Source organism: Micromesistius poutassou (assembly GCF_964030765.1).
Source record: "Micromesistius poutassou genome assembly, chromosome: 11".
Taxonomy (NCBI): Eukaryota; Metazoa; Chordata; class Actinopteri; order Gadiformes; family Gadidae; genus Micromesistius; species Micromesistius poutassou.
In genome coordinates, this window is record NC_140281.1 from 18,854,239 (window position 1) to 18,869,947 (window position 15,709).

General features: G+C 41.7%; 2 protein-coding genes across 3 annotated transcripts in view; both read right to left on the reverse strand.

The window, feature by feature from the left end:
* LOC311355734 (uncharacterized protein) overlaps window positions 1-193 on the reverse strand; it is a 1,661-nt gene extending 1,468 nt beyond the window's left edge. Inside the window, exon 1 of the mRNA XM_084475550.1 lies at window positions 31-193. Within this exon, the coding sequence (XP_084331676.1) occupies window positions 31-109 (79 nt within the window). The 5' untranslated portion in view covers window positions 110-193. The remainder of the gene's footprint in view (window positions 1-30) is intronic.
* A 5,104-nt stretch (window positions 194-5,297) lies between these two features.
* On the reverse strand, window positions 5,298-6,865 carry LOC311355635 (uncharacterized protein). 2 transcript variants are annotated; one of them, XM_084475433.1, is made up of 4 exons: window positions 6,581-6,865; window positions 6,340-6,448; window positions 6,076-6,153; window positions 5,298-5,966 (listed from the first exon to the last, which is right to left on the reverse strand). In XM_084475433.1, the coding sequence occupies exons 1-4, from the start codon at window positions 6,657-6,659 to the stop codon at window positions 5,843-5,845; spliced, it is 390 nt and encodes a 129-aa protein (XP_084331559.1). In that variant the 5' UTR covers window positions 6,660-6,865; the 3' UTR covers window positions 5,298-5,842. The 2 variants fall into 2 exon arrangements, with proteins under 2 accessions (XP_084331559.1, XP_084331558.1); XM_084475432.1 differs by having other exon boundaries at window positions 5,307-5,966; window positions 6,340-6,451; window positions 6,581-6,856.
* Window positions 6,866-15,709: the final 8,844 nt, after the last annotated feature.

Genomic DNA, 15,709 nt, shown 5'->3' on the forward strand with positions numbered 1-15,709 from the left:
TCCCCATCGTCATCATCGTCCTCCTCTCACCTGCAGATCCTTGTCCGGTCATAGCGACCACCACAGCCAGCAGCAGCAGGCTCTTCGTCACCGTGCCACAGGTCGTCATCTTCACTGGTTCTGATTGGCTGCTGCTAACGAGAAGTCGAATTGAGAAATAGACAGGAGGACGGCAGAGAAGATGTGGTGTTGATGCTCTTCTACGTTAGACCAGTTGACTGATCGCTCTCAGCAGGAGAGGGATATTTATATTGTGAAAAAGGAGAAGTGACGTCTCTCTCTCTCTCTCTCTCTCTCTCTCTCTCTCTCTCTCTCTCTCTTAATTCCCCTTATTTCTTCATTAAGGATGAATTAGCAACAGTTAGCACTTTACAACATGACCATATGATCATGATCCACAGTAATATACTTACAATCTGTCTATCTATCGATATATCTACATTTATATCTATCTCTCTATCTTTCTCTCAAACTATAAATCTACCTCTAAAATTTCCTGTCTGGAATTTCATTCGATTGTATCTATGTTTAAACAAATTATATAATTGTAATTAATTATCAAAGACCACTATTATAAACTATTAACATTATCATTTTAGAAATGGAAAGTGTATTAGCTCATGTAAGTGTTTCCATTTTTCATTTCAGTTTAATAACTCTATATCAAGAACATTGCAGTAAGGTGTGTAGTGTGCAGGTCGAATGTGCTGATGTCACAAACTCCTGTGACACAGCACGATGTCATCAGCTTGACCCGCCTGCCACCTTGTGATCCATTTGTAATATTTCCAGGAAATGGTGGTTCACAATGGTGGACACCTCATTGCATGACATTGAACAGCAATGGAAATTGTGTTGTGTTGTGTTGTGTTGTGTGACAATACCGCACACGTTACAGAATAGGCTGTTTCCATTACAAATGAACGCAGTCACCTACAGCATTCTTGCATAAATTCTGAAGAAACAGGGTTGTGTTGCTGACCTATGGTTCTAGATCTTTAAAAATAGTTCACTGGAATTTCCCCAGATTCAGACCGGTTAACACCATGGCTACCAACTCATCTAATTAACTAACTAAACATAACTTTAAACTGAAAACTTAGGCTAACCTAACTAACTAATTCATGAGGTTGTATCTATCTTTCTAATCTTTTCATCAGGATGTATCGGTTTGGTTAGTGGGTTCACTTGCAAACAATATTGTCACTAACACTGTTGTCACTGAGTCCAGTATTTGTATTTTATTTATATTTGTATTTTTTGTATTTTCTTATTGTATTTTGCACTATCCTCTTTGCTGCTGTAACCCTGCAATTCTCCCACTGTGGGACTAATAAAGGATTATCTAATCTAATCTAATCTAAAGTGGGAAAAAAATTAATCTTCTCCTTGAGTGCATGCAGACGTAGGGAGGTTTACTTAATTAAATTAACATTTTAAGTTAAAAAAAAAACTAAACTAACAAACTGCTGCTGAATGAGGAGGGTGTGTGTGTGTGTGTGTGTGTGTGTGTGTGTGTGTGTGTGTGTGTGTGTGTGTGTGTGTGTGTGTGTGTGTGTGGGAGGCGGGGTGAAACCACAGAAGACTCCGTCAGCGTGCCTTTCGGATGTTTTCTCGCCATGTGTTCAATCTTCCGACCACAAAAGAAGAAGTCAATAAAATGATTCAGGGACTTTTGTCGATTGGAGATGACTGGACTGGTCTATAATCAGAACAACTGCACACAGACTTCGAATGTTCAGGATGTGGGACAGATTACCCCCCCCGCCTCCCCCAAGAGACACTTAATTTCATTTTCGACTCAAGGCCGGACAGTTCTTGTTTGCTTCAGAACCTTCAGAAACACGTTCTATTTAACGTGTCAAGCAAGTAGCTGATCAGAGGAATGGAAATATGTATGCCGTGCACAAATAAACATATTTAGACTGTTACACAACCCGTCACTGTCAATCACTGAGAGGGATTGTACAGCAAGACAGACAGACAGACAGACAGACAGACAGACAGACAGACAGACAGACAGACAGACAGACAGACAGACAGACACACACACACACACACATGTTTAATCTGCCTCTTTCAGCATGACGCTCGTGTGGCCCAACACTTTATAGCGGTTATCCTCCACCTCGGCAAACGATGTGTTCACAGGAACACGGATGCTAGTATCCTCATTAGCATAGACAGTCCATCAGAATGATTTAAGGGTCCCTCCCCACCCCGTCTGATTGACAGATTCTCAGTCACTCTGTGATGATTCCCGGGGGAGGTTGGGTGTTTGGTGATGAGCATCCCGACCACTTCACCCCCCACAAACACACGTTCAAACTGACGTCCAAATAAGGGCGTACAATGTGCTTTTTCATGCATGACAGTCGAATAGGGGCAAAGGTTTAGCGGCTAGGGTGTCCCTCTGCTCCCAGTTGGTGGGGAGAAGATGGACACCCCCACCCCCACCCAGGTCCTGGGTTCGATTCACCCCCAGGTACTGGGTTTGATTCCCCCCCAGGTCCTTCAATCCCCGATGTCCACAGCCTGCATGTAGGCATCCTTAAGCAAGAGGCCCGAATCAAAACCTCCTCTAAAAGGAGCATGTAATTAGCCTCTCAGCATAATTATATCATTAGTTTCATAGCATAATTGCCTCTGAGTCATATTTTGTCCAAATTGTGACCTCTCACCTAACTCTACTCTCCTACCACTGCTGATTCACTGTGCCTCATTGGCTGTATCCTAAGCCAGTCAGAGTGCTTTTTACATTCCATAATCACCATCCGCCTAAGTCATCTATTTGGCATTTTAGACGCTAAATACGAGATGAACCTTCAAACATGACTCATCATGCTGTGAGGCTAACGATTTGGGAGTTCCCTGCAGATCGAAGGATCTACGACAGACAGTCAGAAAGCAGACCTAGAAAGAAGAAGTTCCGTTGGTGGAAATTCACCTTCTGAGCTGTTGGTTCTCACAGAGTATATTTAGGTTTAAAACAGTTGAAATAATAAAGATAGGCCGCAGAATTTAATCAGTGAGTCATTGGAGTGACATTGAATGACATGTCATTTGAACCTTATGAAATAAAACAGATGTTTTGTTTGGAAATCATTGGGTGGGGGGGGGAGGAACGATGGCAAGACTGTTCCACCCATGGTTTTTACACACTTTTGTTCTGTTCGTCCAAACACAGTTGACCCTCATGGATTATTGAGTGAGAGACCACTGTTAGTGGCGATCTGGGGGTGGTGGGCTGGTCTCAGTGGACCACCTAACGTGTAGTTTAGCTCATTAACCCCCCCATCCCCCTCTTACGCACTTGGTCCTTAATGTACGCACTTATTGTATGTTGTACGTCCTGGCACTTAACGTACACACTTATTGTATGTTGTACGTCCTGGCACTTAATGTACGCACTTATTGTATGTTGTACCGCCTCGCACTTAAAAATAGTAGCATTGTGTAGCATCTTATCCTAGCTATCTTTGTTGTATACAGGGAATGGGTTAAGCTAGCAATTGTTAGTGCTTGGCACTTGGTTCTAGGAACATCCTTACTGTAGCGACAGAGATATATTGTCGTTTATTTTTCTACAGAGAAATGTACTTATTGTAAGTTGCGTAAATGTAAATGTTAACATGTTGAAGTATGACAGCCATTCTGTGGGTGTCAGGGAGGCTGTGGTGAGGGAGAGGTCGAGTTGAGGTCATGCATCATAGAATCTTTGTCAATGACGCACCACGTAAACCCTAGGACACAACACGTTCCATGTACCTCATTGCTACAGTGAATTTGAATTTGAATTTTTACAGTGAAAACTGATCTCTGATCACTGATCTCATCACTGAAGAAGCGTTCTCTTTATGGATCTCTTGTGCTGTGAAGGAGGAGATAAATAACACAGCAAATCAGTGTGAAAACAGATGTGTGCCTCTGTGGCACAGGCTGGGATATGTGTATGTGCTTGAGTTTTTGCGTGGGCATCAACGCGCATGCGCACACACACACACACACACACACACACACACACACACAGTGAAATAAGGCAGCCTTGCTTTTCCGTGCTCCACGTGCTCTAGACTCACTTGTTCAGAGTTCACCTAGACTCAGACTCTGCATAAAAGCGTCTGCTAAATGCCCTCAATGTAAAATGTGCTTCGTTCCATTGAAACACTATGACTCCATTTTGTTTTTCCGGGTCCCACTACAAGCGCTTTGCATGAACCCACACTCTGTGTGCGTTGGGCATGACAGACATGCAGCCACAGTGTCGTGGACAGGCTGTTGGACCCCCAGTCCAAAGAAATGGGTTTCGGTCCCCATTGCCTTCAGTCTACCGGTAGAACCAGATGCCCTAACCCCCTCTATAGGGAAGCCCTTCTTTGGATGTATCATTCATTTCTCTCAAGCCCCTTTCCACCACGAAGGGACCCACACTGCGGTGGAAAAGGGAAGGAACTCAGAAAGGAAAGAGGAAGGAGGCTTGCATACCAAAAAATGACGTCTCTTATTCCATTCCTGTTTCTTGGAAGGCAATACAGGCCTGATTGATGGCAGTAATAAGATAAGATAGGATATTCCTTTATTAGTCCCACAGTGGGGAAATTTGCAGGGTTACAGCAGCAAAGAGGATAGGTCAAATAATAGATGACAGTAGTGCAAAATACAATAAGAAAATACAAAAAAAAAAATACAAATACAAATAATGGACTATGTACAACAGTGTGCACTTGTGCATATGTATTGGCAGTGAGTGTGTGTGTGTGTGTGTGTGTGTGTGTGTGTGTCAGCGAGAGCGGTGCTGATTGTAGAATCTGACTGCTGCAGGATGGAAAGTCCTGCGGTACCTCTCCGCCACACACCGCGGGTGTCGCATCACTGAAGGTGCTGCTCAGTGACATAAGTGTAATATAACTTATTGTATGTTGTACGTCCTGCCAAACCAAGTGATTGTCAGTGCTTGGCACTTGGTTCTATGAACATCCTTACTGTACCGGCAGCGATATATTATATTTTTCTTCCTTCTGACAAATGTACTTATTGTGAGTCGCTTTGGATAAAAGCATCTGCTAAATGCCCTTAATGTAAAAGGTAAATGTAAAGACAGAAAAACAGAATGAAGGAAACCAATAATCCATAACTTAAGGAGCAGAGCCAGATGTGACAGAGACACATGAGAGAGAGGCTCTGAGGCTGACCTGTCCATATGCTCAATACAAATATATAAGCGTTTATGTTTAGATATTTTACCAGTAATAAAGTGATGGTTGATTTGGAGGCAGTTGCTGAGGTTATTTTCAAAGATTGGGGTAAAGACGCCAAAAGACAAATCATGAAATAATGAAGATAGAGAGTCAGGTTATAGAATAGGAAATATTTTATTTATATTCAAACACACAAAAGACTTTTGAATATTAAAATGCTAAGAACTTATAAATTAATAAATAGCTAGAACCTTCAACAAATCCAGTGAACTTATAGATAAACAGCAATACAACAATGTAACATAATGCGTTGACATTGATAAATACAATTAATAAATAGGACTCTCTTTTGAAAATACATTTAAATGTCGTGCTATATTATCATAATGTAATAAATAACCTAAATAATTTCGGGTTGACAATGTACATTAGAGGATTAGGGCCACATGTCATTCTTTTTTTGGAGTTCTGAATTCAAACTCAGAACTCATTCAAAAAAATTAATGTGTGGCCCTTATCCTACTCTGTAACAATGCTTGTATATTTGGAGTACTAAATTAAATTAAAAAAAAATTCTAGCAGTTCAAAAAGTATCTGGTCAGCCATCTTGGAGCTCATTGGCCGGCACTGAATAAGATGCGTTTCTATTGGACGGTATAATGCGTTGAGGGCATGCCGGTGGTTCTCTCCAATGGTGGAGGAGAGGAGGTGGAGGTGATGAGCTTCAGGAGGGAGGTGGTGGAGGCCAATGCTGCTCTTTTTTTTGCACTGTGAAACGCAAACACAGAGACTTAGATTTTGTTTTTCCTAAATTGGGTGTGAATGAATGAATATTTGAGTGAATGAGTGGGTGAGTGAAAGAGTGAGAGACACTTACTTAAGCTGCATGACCTTCATCACCACCCAGCGCTCATCATGTTTGCTGCAGTAGAAACCACCGCTCTCTGTTTGGAAACTACGCAAAACACAGAGACACACCGTCAGTCGTCTGAGCCATGAGGTTAACACATCCTAACACGCGTTCAAACGAAGACACACATCCTCACACACCTTCAAACGAAGACACACATCCTAACATGCTTTCAAAGGTAGAGATGTTTCTGTTGAAGAACGCATTCGTTCCATATGGCTGGTCACTTACATGATGGCATTGACACAGTGATTGTTTTTCTGTTGCCTCATGTAGTCCACGATGGTTTCAGTGATCTGCTGTTTGGTCACCTTGGTGCAGCATTCAGAGAGCTTCTCCACTGCTGAAGGAAAGACAGGAAGAGAGTTAGTTTTCACTTACTTTCACATTGTAAGACGGCAGTCTGTAACTTGGTTCTCGGGGCGTCCCCTGAGAACCTAAATCCCCATCGTCATCATCGTCCTTCTCTCACCTGCAGATCCTTGTCCGGTCATAGCGACCACCACAGCCAGCAGCAGCAGGCTCTTCGTCACCGTGCCACAGGTCGTCATCTTCACTGGTTCTGATTGGCTGCAGCTAACGAGAAGTCGAATCGAGAAATAGACAGGAGGACGGCAGAGAAGATGTGGTGTTGATGCTCTTCTACCGTTAGACCAGTTGACTGATCACTCTCAGCAGGAGAGGGATATTTATATTGTGAAAAGGAGAAGTGATGTCTCTCTCTCTCTCTCTCTCACTCACTCACTCACTCACTCACTCACTCACTCACTCACTCACTCACTCACTCACTCACTCTCTCTGTCTGTAGATCTATATGTATATCTATATATCTATATTAGTGCTGTCAAACGTTTAAAATATTTAATCACGATTAATCGCATTAATGTCATAGTTAACTCGCAAGTAATCACACATTTTTATCTATTCTAAATGTCCCTTGATTTCTTTTTGTCCCATTATTTCTTCTCATTTGAATGCTCTTATCAACATGGAAAAGTGAATCTTTTCACTTTTTTCATGCATTGCCATATACTGTAGTGTTCAATTTCACACTAACATTCTCACTTGGAGCAGTCATTCACACTTGGAGCAAATCATCTCTCAGACAATGTAACACTGTCCATCAATAAAAGGGTAAAAATAAAACAAATAAAACAAATAATAATAAAAATAATAATAATAATAATAATAAATAAAAACAATCATCTCGCGTTAAAAACATTAACACTGATAAAATGGGTTTGCGTTAACACCGTTAATAACGTGTTCAACTGACAGCACTAATCTATATGTATGTATAGATATATACATATATTGATCTATTGTATCTCTCTCTCTCTCTCTCTCTCTCTCTCTCTCTCTCTCTCTCTCTCTCTCTCTCTCTCTCTCTCTCTCTCTCTCTCTACCTCTAACAGGGTAGCCCTTTTCCAACCTCTTCCTGACGCAATATTGGAAGTCCCTTTGCTCTGGAAAAGGGAAGGAACCAAGAAAGAGGAAGGAGGATTGCACACCAAGAACAAATGTCTCCTAAGCCTTTGTTTCTTGGAAGGTAATACAGGCCTTATTCAGCTGTCGGCCATGTTGGTTCTGGTGCACCTTGACAGCAGTACATGTGCGTTTAGAACCAAAATGGTCACTAGGTGAATGACCATATCATCTTTTGTTTAGTTGACTGATCCCAATTATTTCCTTTTTAGTTAAAACATTATGCTGGTCAAGGTACAATGTGGTTTACATGAGTCTGCTGTTTCTACATATCGGCTATGGTTTAAACGCCATATTGAAAGAATCTTTAAGTTAAAAAAATATCTGTACAATTAGTATATGCTACATGTGAACCTCCTAAGATGGGGCAATTTGAATTTGATGGTTCGCTATCTCTGGATATTGGGCAATATCCCATGATTTTTTTTTATTTTTTATTTAACCTTTATTTAACCAGGAATAATCCCATTGAGATTCAGAATCTCTTTTGCAAGGGGGTCCTGGCCAAGAAAGCAGCACAGTACATCCACATTTAGACAACATCAACAAAACAAACATAAAAACAGCTAAAACAATAACAGCAAATCGCATCAATTCATTATAATCACCAACTGCGTTCGGTGAGAGAACATGTGCATTCAGTAGTCAAATAGTCCTTGATCCTAGCTTTAAAATCTTCCATACTTGGGAGATAATCCAAATTAAGATGACTCTGTAATTTATACCAGGACGAGGGTGCAAATGCTTTGAAGGCACTTTCCCCAAAGACAGTCCGCGTACGAGGAATAGTATACATTTTCAATCTATCGTGCCTGAGACGACAGCTTCTGGTGTTGACTTTAGGAACCAAGAGAGAACACAAATAAGGAGGCAAGTCACACAGGACGGCCTTATAAAGAAAACAATACCAGTGTTCCCATCTACGATTGTACAAAGAAGGCCAGCCAACACTCTCATAAAGACTACAGTGATGAGTACGAAAACCTAAATCTGTTACAAATCTTAATGCTGCATGATACACCGAATCCAGCATTTTCAGAGAGGAGAGATTTGCATGCATGTATAAGATATCACCATAGTCAAGTATTGATACAAAAGTCGCCTGAATCAGTCTTTTTCTCGCATTAAAGGAGAAACAACTTTTGTTTCTATAATAGAAACCAAGTTTAACCCTGAGTTTCTTTGTAAGACACTCAATATGATATTTAAAAGACAGATTTTCATCCAAGTAAAATCCCAAGTACTTGTAGACTGAAACTTGTTCAATCACTTTTTCATTTTGTATAACAATCTGACAAGCATCATCTGTCTTCCCTGATTTTGAAAAGCACATCAATTTAGTTTTGTCAGAATTGAGCACAAGTCTTAATTGATTAAGATTACTCTGAACGACATTAAAAGCAGATTGTAGCTTTTGTATGGCACTTGTTAATGATGAAGCAGAACAGTACAAAATAGTGTCATCTGCATAAAAGTGAAATTTGGCATCATTTACATTTTGACACAAGACATTTATATAAATAGTAAATAAAATGGGACCCAATATGGACCCCTGGGGGACACCATTTTGAGTCAACAAAGGTTTGGAGGATACACCATCAACCTGAACACTTTGTGTTCTGCCGCTCAAGTAGTTTCCAAACCACATGACAGCTTTTGAAGACATTCCAATATCTCGCAGTCTCTGGCACAGGACCAAGTGGTCAACTGTGTCAAAAGCCTTTGACAGATCTAAAAACAATGCAGCACAGTATTCTTTAGAATCAATATCACTTATGAGATCGTTTAAGACTTTCATAGTGGCAGTGACAGTACTGTGCTTTTTTCTGAAACCAGACTGCAGTTCATTTAAAATGCTATTTGTTGTCAGAAAATCTTTCAACTGGTCACTTATAAGCCCTTCTAAAACTTTGGCTAAAGCAGACAATTTTGATATCGGCCTATAATTATTAGGATTTGATCGGTCACCACCCTTCAATAAAGGAGTGACATATGCTGACTTCCAGACACTAGGAATTATTCCAGTTTCTATAGTCAAGTTGAAAATATATGTCAAAGGTTCTGCAATATGTTCAGCAGCAATTTTCAAGAAGTATGGGTCTAACCCATCAGGACCAGAGGATTTCTTGGTATTTAACTTAATGAGAGCATTGTATACCTCCTCTTTAGCAATGAGAGCAAGATCAAAATCACAAAGTACATTTTCACCAGACAGAGAGTAATCCACTTGACTCATATCTTGTTTCATTTCCTGCTCAAACAACAAACCAGAAGATATAAAATGCTGGTTTAAGGAATCTAACATACTTTTCTTTTCTGTAATGATCTCATCATTCAGCTTTAAAGTATTCGGAAGTACAGTGTCCCTTGTGCCTGAAGACAATGATTTAATCATCTTCCAGAATTTAGAAGGGTTGTTTGTGCTATCACATATTTCATTAACATAAAAATCTGCTTTAGCTTTACGTATTTGGGCGACACACTTGTTTCTCAGGTACCTAAAATGTTGCCAGTCTGATTTATTTTTGGATTTTCTTGCAGTTGCCCAAGCAAGGTCTCGTTCATGAATTAGTTCAGACAGTTGCTCTGAGAACCACGGGTTATCACGTCCTTTAATCTTGTGTTTTCTAAGAGGAGCATGTTTATTTATAATGTCTAACAATAATGATTTAAAATACTGCAATGCTATCTCGGGCTCTGGGATCAAATTTATTTTGGTCCAATCACAGAGATAAAGGTCATTTAAAAAAGCTTGTTCACAGAACAATTTAAAATTTCTCTTTAGTATAATACGTGGTTTACACTTAGGCAACTTTGTGTCTCTCACACAAGCAATTATGCAGTGATCGCTAACATCATTTGCAAAGACAGCAATGGCTTTATATTTCTGCGGAACATTTGTTAAAATCAAATCAAGGAGCGTTGACTTCTCAGGATGTTTATTATTTGGCCTGGTTGGTGAGTCTATAATTTGGGTCAAAAGTGCTGAATCACAGAAGCATTTAAAAGAATCAGATGCAGGAGTTAACCAGTCCCAATTTAAGTCCCCCATTAAAACCAGTTCATTATACTTTATAGATGATAAACAGTCAGACAATGAGGATAAAGTATCCTTTGATGCAGAAGGGGGTCTGTAGCATCCTGCAACTGATATAACACAGCTCTTTGTGGATTCAACTTTCAAAATAAGCAGTTCAAATTGTTTAGGCACAGACTTGGATAATTGTACTGTTGCCTGAAAAGTATTTTTGATATAAATAGCCACCCCTCCACCTTTAGCACAGCGATCAGTACGAAAAATATTATACCCATCCATATATATATAACTATCAGGAGTGGAACTACCCAGCCATGTCTCAGATAAAACCATAATATCAGCATTGGTTGATTTGGCCCAGATTCTAACCATATCAATTTTGGGCAAGAGACTTCTCACATTCATGTGTACAAAACCAATACCGGACCTATTTAAAAAATCAGCAGGGGTTTGCAGAGATATCACATCAGGCACAGGACCTGGGTTAGGCTGCACATTTCCTGACATCAGCAACATCAACACAATAATACATTTCAACATGCGTGTATAATAAAAATGCTTCTTGGTTTTCTTAGAGTCACTGCTCATAGTGATTGACCAAGAGCTGTTTGATGGGATAAAACAGTTACTTAGGAGAAGAAGGCTTAGGAGATGTTTAAAGTTTTTATGTTCTGAAACCAGGCTCATGCCAAACATCCAGCACCCTTGGTTGCCGACATAGTTCTGTGCACAGTCAGTAACCTTTGAGCGTGATGACATGTAAGGTGTATAAAACATGGTGTTACAGTCACTCAAAGGGGTCTCCTGGTTAACTTCATACTCTGAGAATGTTGACAGACAGAGCAAAACTAGGAGGGCATGAATAACACTTGCCATGATGGAGTTGGCCCAGGTGTAGAGCTGGGTGGATGAAAGGTAGGCCTCAGGCTGCAGGGCTGGATGGGTGAAGGTAGGCCTCAGGCTGCAGGGCTGGGTGGATGGAGGTAGGCCTCAGGCTGCAGGGCTGGGTGGATGGAGGTAGGCCTCAGGCTGCAGGGCTGGATGGGTGGAGGTAGGCCTCAGGCTGCAGGGCTGGATGGATGGAGGTAGGCCTCAGGCTGCAGGGCTGGGTGGATGGAGGTAGGCCTCAGGCTGCAGGGCTGGGTGGATGGAGGTAGGCCTCAGGCTGCAGGGCTGGGTGGATGGAGGTAGGCCTCAGGCTGCAGGGCTGGGTGGATGGAGGTAGGCCTCAGGCTGCAGGGCTGGATGGGTGGAGGTAGGCCTCAGGCTGCAGGGCTGGGTGGATGGAGGTAGGCCTCAGGCTGCTGTACTGCTGCAGTTCTAGGCTGAAAACTAGCCACACTGCAGCAGCTCCCAAAGTCTGGGAGCAGAGCTGGGTCGATGGAGGTAGATCTCAGGCTGCAGGGCTGGGTGGGTGGAGGTAGGCCTCTGGCTCTTATACTGCTGCAGTTCTAGGCTGAAAACTAACCACACTGCAGCAGCTCCCAAAGTCTGTGAACAGGCAGAGGAGGCTATCTATGGTAGCCCATAGTAGAGGCCAATCCGAGGTACTGACTAGCTTCAGCCCCATGGAGTAGTCAGACATGGGATAGCCTCCAAAGACAGGCACAAACTTATCCAATTCCACAGCTTGTTGGAAATCAAGCAATTGCAGATCAGCAAAAGGCTTTTATGCTTAAAAGCATGAGTGAAACAGTCAAAAAAGATACTAAAAACGAGTAAAAACTCTTAAAACAGACAAACACTGAACAAAGACACCAAACAGACAAACACTGAACAGAGACACCATACGTGCTGCCATCTTGGTGATTGGCAGATGATTGATTGAGATCACAAACTCGGGTATTGTTTTCATCGCAAAATGTCCCACTTTGCAAGTGTTTCAGAGGAAAGAATACAAGAAATTCAAAAAAATGCTATCCCTAAAAACACAAAAAGAGCAACACAATATGGTCTTTGCATTTTTCAAGGTATAATTCGCTTATTATTTATAAAACAGCAAGTAAAACAAGACGTAATGGGGAGGTCGCGTGACGGTTGTCTCGTCATGCTAATAAAAACAAATAACCTGCTAATAAAAACAAATAAATCCCGCCAAAAAGTGTTATCTTGTTTATTTTTGGAGTGTTCACATGTAGTATAGAGGTTATTCGCACGCCTCTTTTTACGTCGCCGCGGCCATTTTGTTGACATGACACTGATTGAGAGTGAGTTGTCTGAACGGAGTGAAGTGAGCTGTCGTTCTGAGTTATCAATATTATGGATTTGTTCGCACGTTATCAAGACAAACTGAGTTTAATCGGTGGTGTTGACCCTTATCAACTGGATTATGATACTTTAAGCAAGGACCCGTCGTTGTTACCGGACGTCACGTACATGGATTTATGTAATACAGCCCATGAGTTCACAAGCAGTGTAAATAATGTTTATGTAATGAATGCATTACTATCATCTACCTTTCCAATACCTTTTAGGCTACCTTCCAATTCTAGACCTACAGCCACCTTCATACGGAAGCTGCGCTGACAACTACTGCACACATTAACGCTAGGCAGCAGAGGGAATTTCAAGATGCACCTCTCTTATGCCGGTAAAGTGATCTTCACTGTCTGATGGAAACCATCCATTGTAACGTTACAACTTACTCCCTGTGATAAAATAATGTATAGACTATGTGAGGCTATGTGAGCTAGACCGATCTAACTCTAACGTTACCTGTGGTGAAATGTTGGGAACAGACTTTGCTGTGAGTAGTCGGCTGAAAGTCTCGCCTATTAATTCGAGCCAGCCATAAATCTCTCCTTCGCTGGCTCAAATCCTCAGTTTCTTTCCCTTCCCGTTTTCTCACTGCTGGTATGGCATAAAAACTAAGTGCTGAATGGTTATTGCTGTTGTTGGAACAGCCGTAGATTACACAACAAACCATTGTGGAAAAAAAGGTGCGGGGAAAGTAGCGATGACAAGGTTGCGTGTATCGCATATGTTAGGAATGTCAACTATGTCAACAATATGGCCGCCGCGAACGCGGTGACGTTTATAGAATAAGGTCTTATATATACTAAAACAATTATTAATTCATTCGTTAATTAGCTACCATATATGTCTAGCCCGATATGGACACCTCTGGTTGTCCCAATATCCAATCTGCTCAGCTCTCTGTCCAGGTGTGTTTGTAGAACTTGCTTGTGTCGATTGTGTTAAATAACTCTACATATAATATTGATTGCATGTCTTCATTCCTCTCATCCTCAGCTGTAAATCGTTTGCTCCATGATGTATGCTGCATGATTCAGCGTGTCATGTGCTCATCGTTTTCACTCAAGTATTTCCTAATTTCCTCCCCAAAGGCGTTTTCTCAGTATCGCTGTCCTTCTGAATGGAACCTTGATGTCATTGATTCACTTCCTCTTCCTTCGAAAACGTGGCAATGAAGTTTGTGAACAACTCGTGTTCAACTTGTGAATGAGAATGAGAATATGATGACAAGCAAGAGAGAGAGACAGACAGACAGACAGATATAAAGAGAGAGAGAGAGATTTATTGGTGGATAGACAGAAAGGCATGCAGAAAGAGAGACAGACAGACATGCAGCCAGATACATTGATTGAGAGATAGACAGACAGAAAGACAGATAGACAAGCAGAGCTAGATAGATAGACAGACAAGCAGAGATACATTGATAGCTAGACAGACAGGCAGACAGACAAGCAGAGATAGATAGACAGACAGACATGTAGAAAGATGGATAGATAGAGTTGTTAATGACGATGACAGAATAAGTGTGAATCAAAGGAGCCACAACCAATGCTCATGCATCACGCGCATACCTTAGTGACTGACCAGGTTACCATGGGAACAACTAACAACCTCCACCACATGCCGCCCCTCCCTCAGTAGACACAAGGTTTACATTCCCAGACATCGCTCCCTCACGCATTGACTCACTCAATCGCTTCAATAAAGTGGATGTCATGTAAAACAGATCCCTTTTGTGAACTTGCTGGTTCATGCAGACTCATGATCTCTCGACTGCCCTCTAGTGGCCAGAGTGAAAAGAGTTCAGACAGTCCACTGTACATTTTACATTTACATTTAGGGCATTTAGCAGACGCTTTTATCCAAAGCGACTTACAATAAGTACATTTGTCATAAGAAGTGAAACAATATATCGCCGTCGGTACAGTAAAGATGTTCATAGAACCAAGTGCAAGTACTAACAATCGCCAGGCTAACCCATTCCCCGAGTTGCAGTAGTCCAGGCGGGAGATGACCAGCATTTGGACTAGAAGCTGAGCTGCTTCCCTTGTGAGGAAGGGCCGTATCCTGCGGATGTTGTAAAGTGCAGATATGCGCGTTGCAATCAGGGCTTTGTCAGAGGAGGGGAATGAGAGGAATAGCTGAGTGTCGTCGGCGTTTCAGTGATATGAAAAACCGTGTGATGTAATTACAGAGCCTAGAGATCTGGTATAGAGGGAGAACAGAAGGGGCCCCAGTACAGAGCCTTGAGGGACACCAGTGTCAAGTGTGCAAGGTTTGGACAAAGAGCCATTCCATGTGACCTGATAAGTGCGATTTGACAGGTAAGATGTGAACCAGGATAGGGCCGATTCAGCAATGCCAAGTTTGGCGAGAAAGACAAACCAAACATATGAAGATGAATAAGGGTGCAAGTGTACCGGGCGTGGTATATTTAGTTGAACTATTCATACAGAGTATTTTTTTTGTCTTCAGAAAATAGACTTAAGGCTAAGGTCATTTAGCTTAATTTAATTTTATCATTTACTCACCGACTCCCCCTCACCCCGACGCCCACCTTGGTGTCCTCTGAAACAGACGCAGCGCCTCTGGTAGGAGCCAACGAGGGGTCACTCCTCCTAGACTCATCTGGTTAGAAATAGATGAGTCTCCTGGTTCTATCTATCTCTATAGAATCACAGACTCATTAGAAACAATTGAAGCGGATGCAGATGACAGCTTGAACACAAATTGTTTTAGTGAAGTGACCATGACCTCTGACCTACCACCACCCTGTGTAGGGTTCAGCACCATGACCTTTGACCTCCCACCACCACCCTATGT